The following is an 18,783-nucleotide window of genomic DNA, read 5'->3' as shown; positions in this document are numbered from 1 at the left end:
CTGACTATCTTTTCCCAATATCGATGACTCTAGGTTTTGGACACTGCCTCAGCTGTCGCCTAGGGAAACCTAGCCAGCCTGTACATTTTTGTAAACAAGACACCTAAGGGTATTCAGGGTGGGCTGACTTCACTCTCTCGCTCTCCACATTTGTTAACCATTTTCCTCACATTTCTATTATGGAAAGTTCTAGATTCCGCAGGGAGCGACAAACTCCCTTCCACCCAGCATCCCCCCGTCTCCTGATAAAAATGGTACATCACTTGTTTGGATGGGCCTAGTGCCTTCCCCAGAGCAAATCAAACCAAGGGCAAGGAGGGTCCCTTTGCGAAGACTCCTGTTGATGTTAGTTCAATCAGTTCCTGTTGCGGGCACTAGAGACCCAGCCACACAAGCAGGGCATCATTTTTTATACAAGTGGGGAAATGCTGAGTAGTAAGAATTTTATGTTTTCCTTCCGATTCTGAAAGAATATGGCACAGAAATATAAGGAAAATGTGTGATTTTAGTCACCTTTTGAAATTTGCAGGGCATTGTGGGTAAGAAAACTTGTTGGGAGCCACAAAAGGCCCACCACCCTGTATTCTCCTGAGTGTCTTGTTTATGAAATATCTAGAGTTGGTAGAATTTCCCTAGAGCAAATACCAATATTTCTTCACAACCATCTATTGCTCAAGTACACACTCCTACAGTTTGGATTTGGCACAAGGGTGAGTGAAGGTTTCGAATGTAAAATTGTATTAAAAAGATGTCTCAGAAATGAAATGCACTTATAATAATTGAAAGGTCAAAAAACTGAACCAATGACTCACAACTCGTAAGCTGCAACAAGGCACCAACCAAAAGACACCTTTTATACGTGACACACAAGACAATTCACACCGCCAGCCGCAGGCCCAGCACATTACAACACTAACATGGACAGACAGCACCACTCAATGATCCATCACTTTCATACACCCTCATGCCTGACACAGCAGTCACACTGGCTGAAGTAGTGTGTGGACTGGTATTTGGCTAGGTGTGTGTGTGTGTATAGTGACCAGCAGCAAGTCCCCGCTCACTACACCACCAGCCAACCCCCAGTCCACGATCACCGCCAGCCAAGCACCAATTCACGCACAGTGCCAGCCAAGCACCAATCCACGCACTCCGGCAGCCCAAGCACCAGTCCATGCACACAGTCAGCCCAAGCGCATGTTCGCGTAAACCGCCTTCACACTTTAAAAAAAAAAAAAAAATTTAACAAAAAAGGAAATACAAACCAACTGGAAATAGATGCAAAACTAGAACTACAAACACAACAGCTCTAACTAAATAAATGACACTGTATTCTGTGAAATCTGAACAAAAAGCATAAAACAATTTAAAGCAGTTTACTTTTATAGTCCTAGTTGCTCCTAAAAACCCCATTGCGTGTGGTACAATTTAAAACGTAGGCACACGTAGCCCAGGTTTAGAAGGACGCTCAGGGCAGTAAGTGCAACTCTCCTTCTGCACACCTCTTTGTATGCGGATTCTAGATCTCCTACTGGGAAAGTCTGTTTTTTGGGCGTGGGGGGAATGTGATCAGCAAAGTGGTGATCTGTTAATCTATTCACATCCTCCAACACTCCAACTCTAGGAACACTTGCCTGTTCCACTACAACAAGGCTGCCTATCAGATACTGCTGAAACTGAAAATATTTCACCTTTGACTCTGGAGAACAATCCTTTAATACAACAAAAGCATTAAAGGTTGCTAAGTGGAATAAATGGATAGCCAACTTCTTACACCAAATGTAAGCCTTAGGAACCGCAGTGTAAGTTTCCAACCTCTGATATAGAGTATCTATACCACCCTTGTGCTTAATATAGTTAAAAATGCACACAGGTTTCCCCATCTGACCTTGTCACAGGTGAAGTACTTTCATCATGTAGACATTTCTCCTGTCTGAAAATTTGACAGCTAGTTCACTGCACTGTTCCTTAGATGTGTGTGGTTTTTTTTTTCCCCAAACAAGCTCTTTTGGGTAATCTTTACTGTTAGAACAGATTGTGCCGCAAGCAACAGTGTCCACTTAGAACAATTGCACACCATTGTTAAAGTTATCTATGTATAAATGGTAATCTTTGTTAAAAAGTCCTCTACCAAGTTCCCACACAATTTTCTCCCTAATTCAGTATGTAGACGGACAACCATGGGGGTCAGTACTGGAATCCCCACCAGTGTGCGCCCTGAAATTATAGACCTATTCAATATTACTCTCAGACAGCATATGCATCTTAATTCCAAGGTGTACCTTCTTGCTAGGAATGTATTGCGTAAACACCCAAACGGCCCTTGAACAGGACCAAACACTCATCCACAGCTATTTCTTTCCCTGTAACTTAAATCTTTGAAAATTGATCTACAAAGTGTTCAGTGACAGGCAAAATCTTAAAGACTTTCGCAGTCAGGTTAATTTCATGGCAACAATGAAGCATTGTCAACAAAATGCAGTATCTGAAGAATCGGCAAATACAAATCACGAATCATGGTTGCAGGAAATATAGTTGTTGCCATCAAGGGACTAGAATACCACTATGAAGACAGCAACAGCTTCCTTATCAAGTCCATCAAGAAAGTTAAACCCAAGACCTTCAATTCATCCAGATTTGTGGGATTCCACAGACTAGCTCTAGAGTGGAGCTTAAGTCTGCCACTGTTGTCCCTCAAATACTATTCAGCATACAAATGCAATCCCATCCAAAAATACATCGTCCATAAACAATTGAAAGAAATTTATTGGCAAAACGTTTTCAGCATTCACTCTACACCAGTAAAGGCAGGCAACGCCGGCTGCACCATGTTTGGGGCAACCCAGAATTCAGCTCTACCAATGGGATGTCTCTCAGCCCTAGAATGCAATTCAGATATGCCTCCTGCTGCAGTATCTGTACATTTTGTGTCATTCTCTAAAGCAGGCACTTCCTCTGCACTGAGAGTGGCTTCATCATTGGATGATTCTTCTCGGGCAGAAAATTCACTGCCAGAATCTTGCACTTTTTCTCTTCTTCCGATGCAGTCAGTCTCATAATCCTGGTCGGAGGAAGGTTCGAAAAGCATACCAACAACCTGCTGAGTGGTTATCCTGCGGCTATCCAAAATCCTTCCTAATAAAAGTAACTTGAGAAATGTCAACAACTACCAACACTAAGGTATAAACAGTGTGGCTTCATCACAAAGACCTAAATACTAAAAAAACATTACCACTCACTTGCCAGAGGCAGCTAGACTCACTGGCACCTACTCTACACAGGCATAGCAAGCACCCACAATATCCCACTAGAAAGGAGAAACAAAAGAAAATTGCACCCAAAACAACACAATACCCATAATGCACAAATCCTAAGAGAAATTCACACTCAATAAAACGGAAGCTAAATTTGCTGCTTTTATTACACCATTCACAGTGATCACATTCTGCAGGGAAATGACTCATTTAGAGAAAACAGTACAGAAATAATTTTCTAACCAAACACAGCTCAGAAGGAAAGGCTCCATCCTCCGCACGTGCCTACGATGGCTGAGGACGGAACAGTTGCGCCCTCGGCGCGCAACAAGTTAACAGGTACTACCAATATTTGGAAAACATGGAAGCTCCTATCCCAAAACTCCATGAGGAGTACCAAAATATAGCTAAGGTGATCATTCAAGAGAGGAGAAACATTGCAACTTTCCTGCTTAAATTTGCACTAGACACAGTGGCTCAGCTAATTGACAACTGGCCACAGGTACTGAAAAAGTGTGCTTTAGCATTTAAGAGTTCAAGTTTGAAGTGGCCTGCACCATTGTTGACATGCCTCTTTTAGACAGTTATCTTTTCAGCCCAGAAGTGGATCGGCCACTGGAGTCCATCAAAAAGGCAAATGATATAGTGAAAGCCTTTACAGACATTCAAGCCTACACTCAAAAGCCGAGGCATCTTACAGAAGAGGTTGAAGTAGAACAAAGCTCCATTTGTATATCCCTAAAACAGCTTTTGGCCCAACAAGCTAAGACCTTTCATCAATGCAGCGGCAAGTCTAGAAACCGCACCGCCAGAGGCGCAGAGCAGGCTCACAGTCCTTGAAGTGACTTGTTGCTTTCCCCCCTACTTTAGAGCTTCCAACATGACTCATTTTAGTATCTCTGAGGTGGCCACCTCGACCATGGTTCTCTTACATACCCCAAAAAGCACAGAGACACACTGGAAAAGCCAATTGGGGGAATGTGTTTCACCCGAATCCAAAATTGCAGTTGACAACTTGGCTACTAAGAGAGCAGAATTAAATAATGTAAAGTTACAAGAAATGGCACTTTAGAGAATTAGCAACGCACACAAACCAGCCGTTAAAACGTGCTATACTTTGCAGTGGAAAAGATACCTCAAGTGATGCGAGAATAAACAATTTTCTTCTTTGTACTGTTTCCGCAGATAATCACTTAGTGTACTGAAAATTATGATATGCATCACTAAGAGTTCATCTGTCAGCAGTTGCAGTATACCTTAGAGAAACTCATACAAAACACATTTTTGCTATTCCATTTATTAGAAGATTCATTAATGCAGCAAAAGTAATATTTCCTTCACATACTCTTCCAGCTTTGTAGTGGAAGCTTAAATTTAGTATTGGCAGTTCTAAAGAAACCATCTTTTGAGCCAATGTACAAGGTGTCAGTTAAGTTTCTTACTATAGAGACTGCTTTTATTGGAGGATTAATATCGCTTAGGAGAGCTAGAAACTTCGGCAAGGGACAACATAACCCAGACTGCCTTAGCCATTTTCACCAGCACCTGCATCCACTTGACCTCGCCTGGGGGCCCTTTGGGGTGCGGGACGTGCCCGGTCCAACAGCGAGCCCGTCCACACCCAGAGGAGGCTGGGCTGGGCCACCCCCCTGACCTTTATCTCCAAGTGGGCCTTGTTGACTCATGTTTTATTATTGTATCCTCCTGCAGGTTGTATCATTGAACTAACTCTCTATAGAACACTTATCCACCAATTACAGTCCTTTGATGGGTAAAAGTAAAAAGGAAAGCAACAGAGGATGGGGCAGGGGCAGTGTTAGAAACTAAGTGGAAAAGACGTAAGCATGCAGCTAACCGGTCACAGCCCCTACAGGGCAGGGGGAGGGTAGGAATGCCATCACCCACGCTCCCTCATCAGCGAATGAGACACCACTAGATCCTAGTGACTCTAAGTGTACCAACCGCTTTAGCCCTTTAATAAATATCTCAGACCCGCATGACGACCCCGACCTAGGTGGGTCAGTAGACCTAAAAGTGTATTCAGGCCAGACAAATGCACAGCAAATCATATGCATACAAGATTTAAAGAGGGAGGTGTCAGAACTCAAGTCTATGGTTAATTCCTTAATTGCAATAGTCAAGCAGCTAATTCCTTCAGACGCCACAGCCATCATGAATCATATCCATAGCCCAATGCCAAATCCATTAGATACCTCCTTGAAATTGCCTAAATCGCCAGCAACCAGTTGTGCTGGCCAACCTTTAGCTGGTGCTAAGATCAAGAATTCAGCATGGTGTATAACCTGGTGGCCCTAGAGGCAAGGACAAGTGCTCCAGGGCAATCCTGTATCCAGTTCAAATACCCTAGGCCGCCTGTGAACTATGGGCTTTGCCCCACTTATTGTCCAGCAGGTAATCTATCTGCTCTCAGTGAGAATGATTGACTTGAAGTACCTTCCGAAACACATGTTGAACTACCCTACGACTTAAATAAAACAACTGACTCTGGTCTGGCTGTGGTTCCCAACATTGTCACCAGAGGCACCCACGTTCCTCTTCCTAACAGATTCCACCAGACTGCCCATGACCCATTGCAAAACCGTGTTAACATCGTACTCCCTTCCCAGGAACATCACTTACCAATCCAAAAACAGGCAGCCAAGCATAAGAACACCACACCTACGGTTAGGCCAGTTCCCCTAGACGGATGCCTTCCCTGGGCCCAGAACCTGCTGGGCAACCGTAATAACGACCCCTCAACGAACTCCACCTGAACAAACCAGCCTCTGGTAGCTAAACCTTGAAATCTCATGGCAGTGGACAAGGCGGTCCCTCCAATCACTGGGGTACGACTGGTCTCATGGAATGTGGCAGGTTTGAGATCTATCCTTCCCCCTCCAGTCCTTTACCTCCTTTTTGAGGAACACAACATATGTCTTCTCCAGGAGACATGGTTGACCGATCCACTCTTTCGAACTAGCTACTCACATTTTTATATCCCTAATTTGCCCAGTATCAGGGGCAGGCCTTCCAGGGGTTTAACTATTTGGACTAGAACTTCACTAAACTGCTGCATATCAAGGTTATCTATTGATTCTCCTGACCTGTTAGGTCTTCGCCTATCATTCGGGACAGACACAGTTGTGATCATTTTCAACATCTACACTAGAGGGGTTAGGGGGGTCGGGTCTCCAAAACCCTCTGTGTTCTGGAGGCATTTTTGCAAAACTGTCCCCGGCATTATAAAATCATTGTGGCAGGCGACTTCAGTGTCACATTTTAAACTCTTGATTGGGATGATCCCGGACCCACCCACGAGGAGGATCTGGCATGGTCTATCCCTGCCCTGGATATCCTGCGCATCAAAAGGTGGGCACAGGTTGCTCTCCATGTAAAATCATTGACCATGGAATTTTGACTCAGGGCGCTTAACGGCAGGACCAAATCGGACGCAAAGGGTTGTCACACATATAACAAAGTCAGCCATACAAGTGGAATTGATTATTGTCTAGTCGACATAATACAATGGCCCCTAGTCATCAACATGATGGTTATTGAGAGATCTGAAAGCTTCCATAACCCTCTTTCAGTCCATATGTCAGCTTTGTGTAACCACTTGTCCATGATTAACACCTCCGTAATAGCGAAAGAAAGCAAAAAACACCCACCTCCTATAGAGGTTCCAACATTGGAATTCTGAAAGAGATAATCAACGTTGAGCATGAAATGTATACACAAACATATGAAACTAAAATATTTCAAATAATGTATAGACATGATTTTATTATTATTAACCAATCACTAATATATATGCATGAGTGCTCTAAGGAAAAAATAGAAAACTCTCTCAACCATGTATACCACACACATACATTAATAAAAAATTAATAAATAGAAAAATTGCCTAGTCAGTACAATTGTCATCATAATGTTCCACTAAGAAGGGCACTATAGTTCATAATATAATATGTCTGTAAGAAAAGATTAAATATAACTAAATGTCCTCCAATGTCCAGGATGCATTTCTAATCCCAACTATTCCTTGAAGGTTTCTTTTATTGCTTCCTCTTTACGTAATCCTTTGCTGTATATATTGTAGACACCTGGTATATCGAATTCCAAATCCAGAAACTTCCAAACACCTAAGGATGTAAACGCCATTCACTCAGCTAGAAAGTCTTACAAGTCAGCTGCCTGCAAAGCCAAGCATGAACAAGATGACAAGTGGTGGGCAGCGCTGCACGAGAGAGCCCTACCAGGGACTGTCTGGTCCCTGGTAGGGCATGGCCCAGGAAACAGCAAATTGAACATTACAACTAATATTGCTCCAAAGGACTGGGTAGACCATTTTAGTGGGTTGTACTCTTATGACCATGATAGAGTAATATTTGAGCAGGGGTCCTTATGTTCAGAAATTGTACTAACACCCACCCCTCCAGTGCTGCAAATCTTCTCCCATGCGGACATAGCATATTCCTTAGGTACTCTAAAGCATGGTAGGGCACCTGGCTCAGATGGTGTTCCAGCAGACCTGTTGTTAACAGACATTGAAATCTGGTCAAGATATATCACCATCATAGCGAATACAATAGCATCTGGGGCGCCAATCCCTGAGTCCTGGAAGGGGGCCATTGTTGTCCCGATTTTTGAAAAGGGTGACAGAGCTCTCCCCTGTAATTATAGGCCAATTAGCTTAATAGATTGCGTACAGAAACTGTTTGGTCACTGCCTTTTGGGCAAGATTCAAGACTGGATGACTGAACACAACATCCTTAGTCCCCTCCAGGCAGGTTTTTGTAAAACAAATATCTACCATTGAGCAAGTCCTTAAGTTTTTGCTATTCTACTGGAAAACAGTTTTTATTGGCATAGGGAAATCTGAATGCTGCTTTTGTGGATTTTAAATCCGCATTCAACCTATTTACCCCATATCAAGCTGTGGGAAGTCCATTCCCTAATGGGAATCCACAAGCACATTCTTGTACTAATTAATTCGGCTCCATGAGGGTAATTATGCAATTGTCAGGTGGGATGACAAGGGGCAGCTAACTGACAATATCCAGGTGTCAAGGGGTGTACGGCAAGGGTGTGTCCTTGCCCCCACCCTGTTCTCCTTGTATATTAATGATATTGTCCCCTCTCTACTGAGAGTGGAGGCCAACGCACCATCCTTGGGCACACAGAAAATTCCGGTCTTGCTCTTTACAGATGATACACTACTGATATCCAAGACCCAAAGCGGATTATGGAAACTCCTCATGTGCTTTGAGGAATTTTGTTCCACTCGGGGACTTGAATTCAATGCTTCTAAAACTATATTGATGATTCTCAATCCCCATAGGTCCTTCAGAGGGAAGTTTATTCTCGAGGGTACCCCACTTGAAAAGGTGGGCACATTTAGTTACCTGGGCATAATGTTAACTGAAAAAATGTCTTGGAAATCACATATTGCAAAGCGAGCACTAAAACTAAAGCAAACAACTGGGGTTTTAATAAAGGATTTTTACCTCTCGCATACCAAACCAATACGCCCTGCAATCCAGATATATGAAGCCAAGCTATGAGCTCAGCCCATTAGGGGGCTGAACTGTGGGACTATGAAATAATGATTTCTGAAAATAATTTCCTTAGAAATTTTGTGTCCCTCCCACCAAGTACTCCACTGTTCACCCTTTTTAAGGACCCAGGCATGAAACGTATTGGCCCCAAAGCATGCCTACGTCCCCCTTTGTACTGGCGGCGACTTTGGAATACCCCAGAGCTTGCCTCCTTTACTGTAGCTCTGCAGGTCATTTTAGAAGCTGACCATTCTTATAGTATCCCCTGGCTCAGACACATTAAGGGGCTACTTTATTCGCTTCGGCTTAGAGAACTCTGGGATCTCCAACCACTACCTCCTTTCCTTCAAAAAGCGACCTCAAAAAATTGTATTGGCATATGGTAGACTCTGAAGATCTGTGGGTTGCACTTCACTCTACACTATGTGCAAATATGAGGCTTTCTGGGACATAATCACAGTGCCAAGAGAAAGGAAGTTGTACTTCCACTTCCGCATTGGCACCTTGCCACTAAGATTACTTACCAGTCGCTGGTCACATGAAGAAACAACCATCTGCCCAGCTTGCAAAGGGGAGAGAATCTCGATAGTTTTAAAGTGCCGAAGGAGGACGACGTTTAACTCCAGGTGGGGCAAAAGCAAAGAGCAGCAGGAACTGGCAAACACCTCTGTTTTGACCCCTGGTGAGAAAGTACTCCTGCACTCCTTTAACAAGCTGACAGCTGACCTCGTGGAAAAGGAGAAAGAGTTCTTAGCCAGTGCCAAGAAAGAGAAACTGGGGTATCTTACCAGTCAAGTTACTGGAATTGAGCATGAGCAAAATAGAACACAAAAATGCTCAATGAGCTAGAGACCCACTCTAATGCATCTGGTACTGCGATTAAAGCCCTGATGTCTTCTAAAAGGGCGACCACAGAGGGGATCATCAAGTTAGATCTGAAACTGGACCACCTGGGCAAGTTACGAATGGGTCTTCTCCTTAGAAAAATAGGTGTTTCTGCAAATATAACAGAAAAGAAGCTCCAAGGGGAATTACTTGGGGCTTAGCAGGAGATACTGGACTCAGTGTACCAGGTGGTGAGGTCAGTGTACCGACTTCCTTCAAACTGCAAGATTGGGCTGTCACAAGTGGTGCAAGAGTTAAAAACATCGGAGTATAGACAATGAATAGGTAAGGCACTGATTAGTCAAAAATATATATATATATATATATATATATATATATATATATAGTGCATTTAGGGGAACACGTGTCCTGTTGTTACCGACCTAAAAACTCAGAGACTTTAGCAAGGAAGAGGGCAGTTATCGCCTTAGGAATAAATTGCATGCAAACTGACTGGAGGCATTTGTGATTCAACATGCACGCTTGCGAGTGACAGTTAAAGGAAAATGGTGTATGTTCACCACATAGACTGGAAAGGGCTTTTCTCAACAGTGTATCTGCTGATTCTGGGCCTTAATATCCTTTATACTTTAATTTAACAAGTCGACTAATACATACCTTGGTGGCTGCTAGGAGAAAGCTATAAATAAAATGAAACGGGTTGCTCTTGCAGGAGACGGATGTTGGATATTTGAAATTTTGATTTTATGACATTTCTTTAATTCTGAGGTTTTGTCACTGATTTCCTTTTTCCAAGTCCTCTATAACCCACAGTGTCTCAGTTGCTGAGAAAATTTCCACTTGCATTTAAATATTGTGTTGTGGGTTATCACAGTAATCTATATTTGTACCAAAGATTTGGATCAGCATTAAGCAGTATATTTGTGTATAAAGGGTTACATGATGGTGGGGCGTCACCGAGAAAGATTGCCACTTAGATGCGGATTGCCAGGGCTCCATGCCCGGAGAAGATATCCTTGCATAATCTTGTGCACCTGAGTGAAAATTAAACAGAAAGCAGCTGTGGAATCCACCGTAATGCATCCTGGAGGTAATTGAGGAACTTACATGCCTTGCTTGCTCACAATTCTTGCAATACGAAGTAGCGGTGAGAGGACCGCATCTGGCCCGAGTGGGTGGCTGCAGAGATCGGAGGCACCGGCCTGTGGGAGAAGAGAATCGGGCTGTGATCGGTGAGATATATGGAAGCCTGCACCCTGGGGGGACTGTGACAGAGGTGAGGGATGCATGACAAAGCAGGCATCGGGGGAGCTGTGTGGGCTGTGCGCAGGCTCCTTGTGAATGCACCCCAACATGGCTGTTCCGACGCGGCAGAGCCTTGCAGCAATTAATGGCACACGAGAAGCACTTGAAACCCAAATGAACTCTATGGCAGTGGGTATTAACTACCTACGTCTGGATCTCCGGAAGGTGATGGATAGAGTCACTACCACAGAAGGGAAACTCATCACACTTAAAACCAATGCTCAGGACTTTCAAGCCACGGTGGAGGACCTTAAAAGCACTGCTGCACAACTTGAAAACCATTTGGAAGATGCGGAGGGCTGCTTCCGGCGTAATAACCTTCAATTCTTATGGTCCACTTAGCACGCTGAGGGACCCTCCGCAGAATTGTTAATGGAGGATTGGATCCAATCTGCAATGCCATCTAAAATGATTAATTGTTAAATGTAAAAAATAAAAACCCACAGCCAAGGCCAGGAGCCCTTCTGCGGGCCATGATTGCGAGTCTATTCAACTTTTGGGATAGTGATAATATACTTCAATATGTGAAAACTCCTGTCCCCTCACTATGAAGGTACTCCCACACAAACTTTTCCAGATTGTACCAGGAGAGTCCAGGAACTTCTGAGGCAATTCCTGGTGGTCAAGCAAAGAATGAGACCATAACCTCAAATATAGCCTGATCTTCCCAGCGTGGCTGCAAGCCCAGCAAGACACACTTTTTTTTTACACCTTGCTTACACAAGACTGGGACAAACAAAGACAAACTGTGTGAGCTGTGGGATCAGCTAGAAAAGCATGGTAGGTAACAGGTGAGAGAGAGTTGGTATTGTGAAGGGGACAAGGCAGGAAGATTATTGGCTGACTGATAAGATCGGAAATAGCTCCCCTATCCATTCTTTCTATAAAAGATAAGGGCATGGCATACTTTACTCAACAATCCATTAATGAGGTTTTCACCTCACAATTGTGAGTGATATATTCACAACCAGATCTGCCACACACAAATGAAGAATTGGGAATCTGTTTAAATCCACTCCCATTACATATCTCTCCCATGACGACCAGACAGCATTAGGGGCTCCAATAAACTGAACAGGAGCTAGTTGAATCATTACAGTCTATAACGAGCATTTGCAATGCAATGGGTCTTACATTTCTCCGAGTTAGAGCTATTAGCAGTTGTAGACTCCCAACCGGACTTTTCTTGTCTCATCAAATGAAAAAAAAAACGAGCACGATCGTGCTGCTAAACAAGCGAGATTGTGCTGCTAAACATTGAGATCACGCTGCGAAGAAAGAGAAAAAAGTAGTCCACAAACCAGATGGAAACAGCGAGCCTCGTATGTTTCTAGTAATTGCTCGCTGCGCTCGAGGAGGGCTAATCGCCAGAAACGGCATGACGTATGCATGCTTTCCACTAATAAAAGCAAGCAGATTTTAAAAGGCAAGCACACAAACCAATGAAAGACACTGACGTGACATGGGCGTGGCTCCGAGCCCTTTTCTAATTACTACAGCGTCTCGCAAGCGCATGCTATGCAGGCTCGACCCTAAAAATGGCCGAATGCCCATGAGGCAACAGCTTACCTTCCGAATTCTATAAACGCTTCCAAAACATTTTACTATACAGATTAGTGGAAATGTATACGGAGGCCTGCAAAAGGCATTTCCTTCCTAGTTCCATGGAGGAGACCTTAATTACTTTAATACCGAAGCCAGGCGGGGACCAGTTAGAAACTGGATCTTACCGCCCAGTATCAATGGTAAATGTTTATCTTAAACTCCTCAGTCCCGGCTTCAGGACTTCTTCCATGCTTGCCCCGTTTGATCCATGAGGATCAGTCTGGGTTTATTCCCAGGAGGAATACTCTGAGGAACCTACGCCAGCTCACCCATGTGATCCAGGACCCTAATGTGCAGGAAGGAAGCTACACGCTAGCTTTTCTCGATATAGAACAAGCCTTTGACCCTACACTGGGAGTATGTCTGGAGGGTCCAGGAGAAAGCAGGGCTCCGATCTTTGTATATTGACTGGGTCAAACTACTATATGCACGCCCAGGGGCGACAGTCCGAACAGGAGGCTGTGTCTCAGAAGACTTCGTCCTCCAGCTTGGCACGAGACAAGGCTGCCCTCTATCTCCAATAATATTTGCTATTGTTATAGAGCCCTTTGCTTTTAGACTTAGATACGCATTGACAGGCTGGGGCATTAGGGTGGGAACTACAGAGCACATAGTAACCCTATACGTGGATGACGCTATGATATATATGAGACACCCTGACATCTCGGTCCCAATACTATTAAATGTAATGCAGGAAATTCTCAGGTCTAAAATTCAGTGTAAAAAAATAGTCTATTCCCGCTGGGGGACATGGTCATCAAGTGGCAGAGGGCGAAGTTTTAGAAAGCGTCCTGTGGAAAACAGACTGGGTCAAATATCTAGGCATACAAATTGTACATGATGAGCACAAATTCTTTGATCACAACCTTGGCTCGGTGATTACTAAATTAAGACCCTTCATACAGTTCTGGAATACATCACATCTTTCCCTAATGGGAAGATAGCCTTGCTGAATATAGTAGCGCTATCACGATGTCTGTACGTCATGCAGGGACGCTTCTTTGAAATCTCAAAACTCAGTCTTTCAGGAGGGAGACAGTCTAATAATTGACCTCCTGTGGAATAGCAAACGTAGGGCAGGCCTGGCCACTCTGTAAAAGAGAATGGGAAACGGGTGGGCCAGAGGTCCCTGATTTTGTGCTGTACCATTTAGCCCCATAATTACAACTTGCAGTACATTGGCTAGATGGGAGCCCGATTGGGAGAGCTCCTGATGATGAGAATGGACATTCCCCCATCTGATCCGGTTAATGGGTAGAGTATGGAATGGAGCCTTTATAAGAGACTTTAAGAGGGCGCCATACGCTCCGGATCTTGACATCTGGATTATACTCCCCTTTATCCAAATGAAACGGTAATGTCTGTGTCTAGGTGGCAGGAGGGTGGTTGTATGATATCTGATCTCTCTCTCAACGGCAGATTTATTACGTTCCAACAAGCCCAAGGCATGTTTAATGTGTGTGGGGGTGGGGTGGGGGGGGGGGGGAGTCAATTTTTGCAATTCCCAAAGATTGCAGCGATAGCTCGGCAGTTGTGGCCTACATTCCCTGATGAACCCACTCAAACTTTGGTAACCCTCCTGGGGATGGCAGGAGAGCATGGACTCATCGCTCATCTGTACATGGTGCTACGTTCTGACAGAGCGCTGCCACCACTGGCGGCAGTGACTCGTTGGCATTCAAACATGGATCATGCATTGACATCAGGGAAATGGGCCAGTGTACATAAAGGTGTTAGAAAAGTGTCTGTCTGTGCCCGAATTAAGGTAGTTCAAAATAATTTTATACACATGATGTACCCAACCCCCAAACGTAGGCATGCCATATATCCCGCACATGACCATATTAGACCTAAATGTGGGAGGGGGGGTGCAGATTCCAGACCACCACCCCCTCCCACTCCACTTCAAACACCCCCCCCCCCCCCCCCCCCCCCCCCCCCCCATAAGCATGGAGTTGCCCAAAGATACTTATTGGGGGTGGGAAGATCCAATTTAGAGCAGGAACGAGTTGGGTACTCCCATTTGAGATTTAACAGTGCTTGCTGGGACATCTCCCAAAGAACTCAGACAAAAAGTTGAGTAGGAGTTTTATTGTGTTGGGTCTAGTGGTCCCAAAACAATGCATCACCATTCATTGGCTGAGCCCCAGTGCCCCGAAGAGGGCTTCTTCGGAAGCAGATGTGATAGAATGGGCAGGAGCTGATGAGGTACATCTGCGAAGGACCAGAAAAGACGAAAAAGCCCAGGAAATACTAAGGGCATGTTCCGAAATTACAAAAACCCTGCTTGAATAAAACTGTATACATCTCAACACCTAGCAATCCAGGGAGGCCGGATTGGAATGATTCCTCAGCTCAAAACGGGGAATGGTAATCGATCTGGGTGCTCGCATATAAATGAGCTTAACAATATGGAACCATGTCAGTTTAGCTAAATCCTGAATCTACTATTGGAAAATGACGGAACCTTCTTGGAAGCCTAGGCGGGGTGGGTTAGGTAAGGGAATATATAAACAATGTGAGTTTTATTGATGACTTGTTAAGTTTATTCATCGGATTTGCAGTTATCTTCATGTACAGTGATGCTCTTCGCCTGATTTGACGACTAGACGATGTAACGTGTAATAAACTAGTAAAAAAAAAGGTGACATGTTGAGACTGCTATTAAAAAAATAAATAAAAAAAAGGGTTAAAACTAATTAGTTACATCAGTAAATGAGTTGGCCACCATTTGGCACTTTTTAAATATAGAAATCTTTTCAGAAAGAATAAGCATTGTTGCTGTTAAATGCTTTTCTCGGTGCACCAGGTTGGAGTATTTAGCCGAGCTTTTGTTTTGGATAAATTCATTTGGCAATCTGAATAGCACGCTCTGGGCTAGTCAGTGTCAGTGGTATATGTAGAAACCGGATATTGAGCTGTGATCTTTTCTTCCCTTGTGGGTACCAACACTAATATACCCAACCTTTTAGGTCTGCTCGGCAATATTTTCTTCTTTGACATATTGCACACTATATGCAGATAGTGTAGCTCATTTGGGAACAAATACTGGGGCCTTTTGCACAGATTGTGATACTTTTAGCGAGTATAATCCAATTTATGATCTGTTTTTCTTGATTTCAGAAAATGGAGTAAATGGAGCAGTGACCTCCAATGGAGCCGACTCGCCTCGCAGCAAGAAAGAGAAATCCTCCTAAAAGCAACTACTTTTACCTAAACTCATGTTCCCAAAGAGATTTGCTTTTTGCTGTATCAAATAAAAGGTCCCGTCCTCCATTTTTACTTTTACAACAGAAGTACAATTCATTCTTTTCGAGTCTGGTCAGTTGTATAATTTCAGCTCTTGGATTCGTATGGCAATGAAGTGCTGCATCTCTCTGAGACGAAATGGTCACTGAAATAAACTCTATCAACATTTTATAGCCAGAGTACTGGTTAGTTGGTTCGTATTGTCAAACTAGAAAAATCTTCATCGGACTGCATTTTTAAACGATATATACCGTCTTTGTTTTTAGAGTCACACAGTTTGTCTAGAAACATCTTTAGCGCAGATAACTGTCATAAACAAGCTGTCCTGGTGACATGTCCTCTTGAAACCGTAAGCTTTGTACATTGTTCAGACTAACATGAAAACGTCAGACCTTCTTTCATCTTAAATATCAGTTTTAGATTTGGGGATGTAGCTTTGTGTAAAGGTTAGAGCATAGCCATTGAAACTATTCGACCACTAAATACTTGTTTGATTGATTTATTATGTTGTTGAATATTCGCTTTTTGCTGCCAATATTTGTCTGAAATACACAAAATCAGACTAGTTTAAATTTTGGCAGGATGTTACTGTCAAAAAACAGCACAGGGTGTCCTTGTACACATTTACAAGTTGCCTGTAAAGAAGCTAATTACTTCTTGATGCATGCCTTAAATGTAAAAAAAAAACTGGAATACCGAAAATAAACTGTGGCTCCTGGGCAAAATAGTCTGATTAAGCAAATCGATAAGTTACTGAGCACAAGTGGCTCATGCAGATGCCGTTTTCAGTGTGTAAAAATGATTTTAAAAAATATAAAGCTTCAGAAGTGCAAAATATTGCTGCATAGTATATTACTAGATAATGTGCATTTTGGAGGAGGGTTGCGGCTTTGGAATGACATACAAAAGGATTTGCTGTGGCACACAATTTATGCCGTCTGGTATGCAGTGTGATTCAGATCTTTTGAGTGGCAAGTAGACGTTTGCTCTCGAGCACATTTGGAGATGTTCAGGGTGTACTGATTAGATTTCATGGTGGTTCATCGTCAGTTAATTTTTGAACATCATCTTGTTAGTTAAAGCACTCTAGACGCTGTACTCTACTTCTAATCCACCATGATTGGTACCCAGGAATATTTGTGGCCCATTTGATTGGGAAAACTTGAGCCCACACCTTTCAAGTGGAGTGGTTCAAAAAATATTTCCTCACTGGATATAATAGTCATGAGGCTTATCTGTTAACATATTCTGGGCATCACCAAAGATTCTTCAGAGCAAAACTGTTGCCCATATTGCTGTTAACCTCATGGAAACATCTTGGAATACATGCTTTGTCCACATGTTTTATTATGTCTTGACAGTGGCATTAAGTGTTGGGACACATTTAAATCAACAGTACTGAACATGAAGTGAATTAGCCTTTGAGAAAATAATTGTGATTCTTGTATCTTCTTTAATTGAACTACCGCTTTATGTCCATCTTTAATTGTGAAACATGAAATAGGATTCTCTATATACAGCATATATATATTTTTGGATAAAAATAATATATATTTATATCTTTACTAATAAAAGCTTAAAAAGCTTTTTAAAAAATAAATGTTGGTATACTATGCTGTAATTATGAAACATGTGTTACCCTTTAAAAAGCAGTAAGTATTTTACGTAGATTGAATTTTTTAAACTTTTGGGACCAGCTTAAAAATGTAAATGTGCTTGAGCATTAAACATTTTGTTCTTCGTAGAGTATGTTAGAAGTTTAATGTATTCGTTACTTCCGAGTTGATTTTTGTGTCCCTTGCCCTTGTTTGAAACTGAAACCTTTCATGTTACTATTTCCAGTCCCTAAATGGCTGCCACTAATGCTCACACCTTAACTCTTACTGTTCTGTAATTGTAATGTTGTTGGAAAAAAGATTTCTTCTAACAAGTTCGACCTCCAGATTTACAAAAACTCAAACATGGTATGTGAAACGTGAATGACAACTGTAGATATATAGAACAGAACATATATGAGAGGATATCAAGCCAAAATAAAACTTTTTTTTACTTGTGTGCTGCGCTTTTCCTCTGAGGTGGGGGTTATTGTTACTCTAACATAAGTGATTCAGTCCCAAACATCAAAGGTTATTTGTTAGTCGTACCGGTACACCCTCCCCCACACTAGATCTCCCACCCAATTCACATTTTAAGTAGTAGTGGCACCCCATTTTGAGTTCCGAGCGAGCAGTAGTTTCCAAGACACTCTTGTAAATGGAAAAGAGCTTGGAGCCCGCCCTTTGCTTACTATTTGCTGCCTTGTGTGGTACTATTCATTTAAGCCTCGTAATTCGTCACTGCAGGCCAAGCATCATTTCCGTTGCTCTCTGGAGCAGGGTGCTCCTGACATGATTGTGCTACTTCCTTTGAACTTCTATGGCCCTGCAAACAGAAGGCGTGTTACTGGCAAAAACATACCTAGCAGGACAAACAAAATTGCAAAGTTGAAAAAAAAAAAAAAAAAAAATCTTTTTTTTTTTTTTTTTACTTTGTTTGCCAATAATTTTTTCCTCACTTTGCACTCTTGTTTTCTTTTGTATTTATTTGTGGACGCTGTTCTCAAAAGATGACTATCTTATTCTAAACATTGCAAAGCAACATTGTTTATTTCTTATGTGTATTTTCCAAACTTATGCTTCAATAAATAATCGTGCAGTACACACCAATCCATCCGAAACCAATCTGCTCCAGTCCATGCCATTATAGTCCATCCAATCCAAACCATCTATCCACTCAAATTTAAACCAGTCAATCCAGTCCTTCCAACCCACACAACTGCAATCTGTCTCACTTCAATTTAAAACAATCTGGCCCATTCCAGTCCAAAGCAAACTGCCCCAATCCACTCTTCCTCACGCCATCTGCCCCAATCTAATCCAAAACAATATGCCCTACTCCAATCTGCCCCACTCCTATCCGCCCCACTC

At 42.8% G+C, this 18,783-nt stretch overlaps 1 protein-coding gene across 1 annotated transcript in view; it reads left to right on the top strand.

Annotated features, from left to right (window-relative positions):
• TRAM1 (translocation associated membrane protein 1) overlaps nt 1-17,870 on the top strand; it is a 179,955-nt gene extending 162,085 nt beyond the window's left edge. Inside the window, exon 11 of the mRNA XM_069220323.1 lies at nt 15,692-17,870. Coding sequence (XP_069076424.1) covers nt 15,692-15,765 — 74 coding nt within the window. The 3' untranslated portion in view covers nt 15,766-17,870. The remainder of the gene's footprint in view (nt 1-15,691) is intronic.
• Nucleotides 17,871-18,783: the final 913 nt, after the last annotated feature.

Source organism: Pleurodeles waltl, chromosome 2_2 (genome assembly GCF_031143425.1).
Source record: "Pleurodeles waltl isolate 20211129_DDA chromosome 2_2, aPleWal1.hap1.20221129, whole genome shotgun sequence".
Classification (NCBI taxonomy): Eukaryota; Metazoa; Chordata; class Amphibia; order Caudata; family Salamandridae; genus Pleurodeles; species Pleurodeles waltl.
The sequence above is the reverse complement of the archived record's forward strand: the minus strand, read 5'-3'. Positions and strand labels throughout refer to the sequence as shown.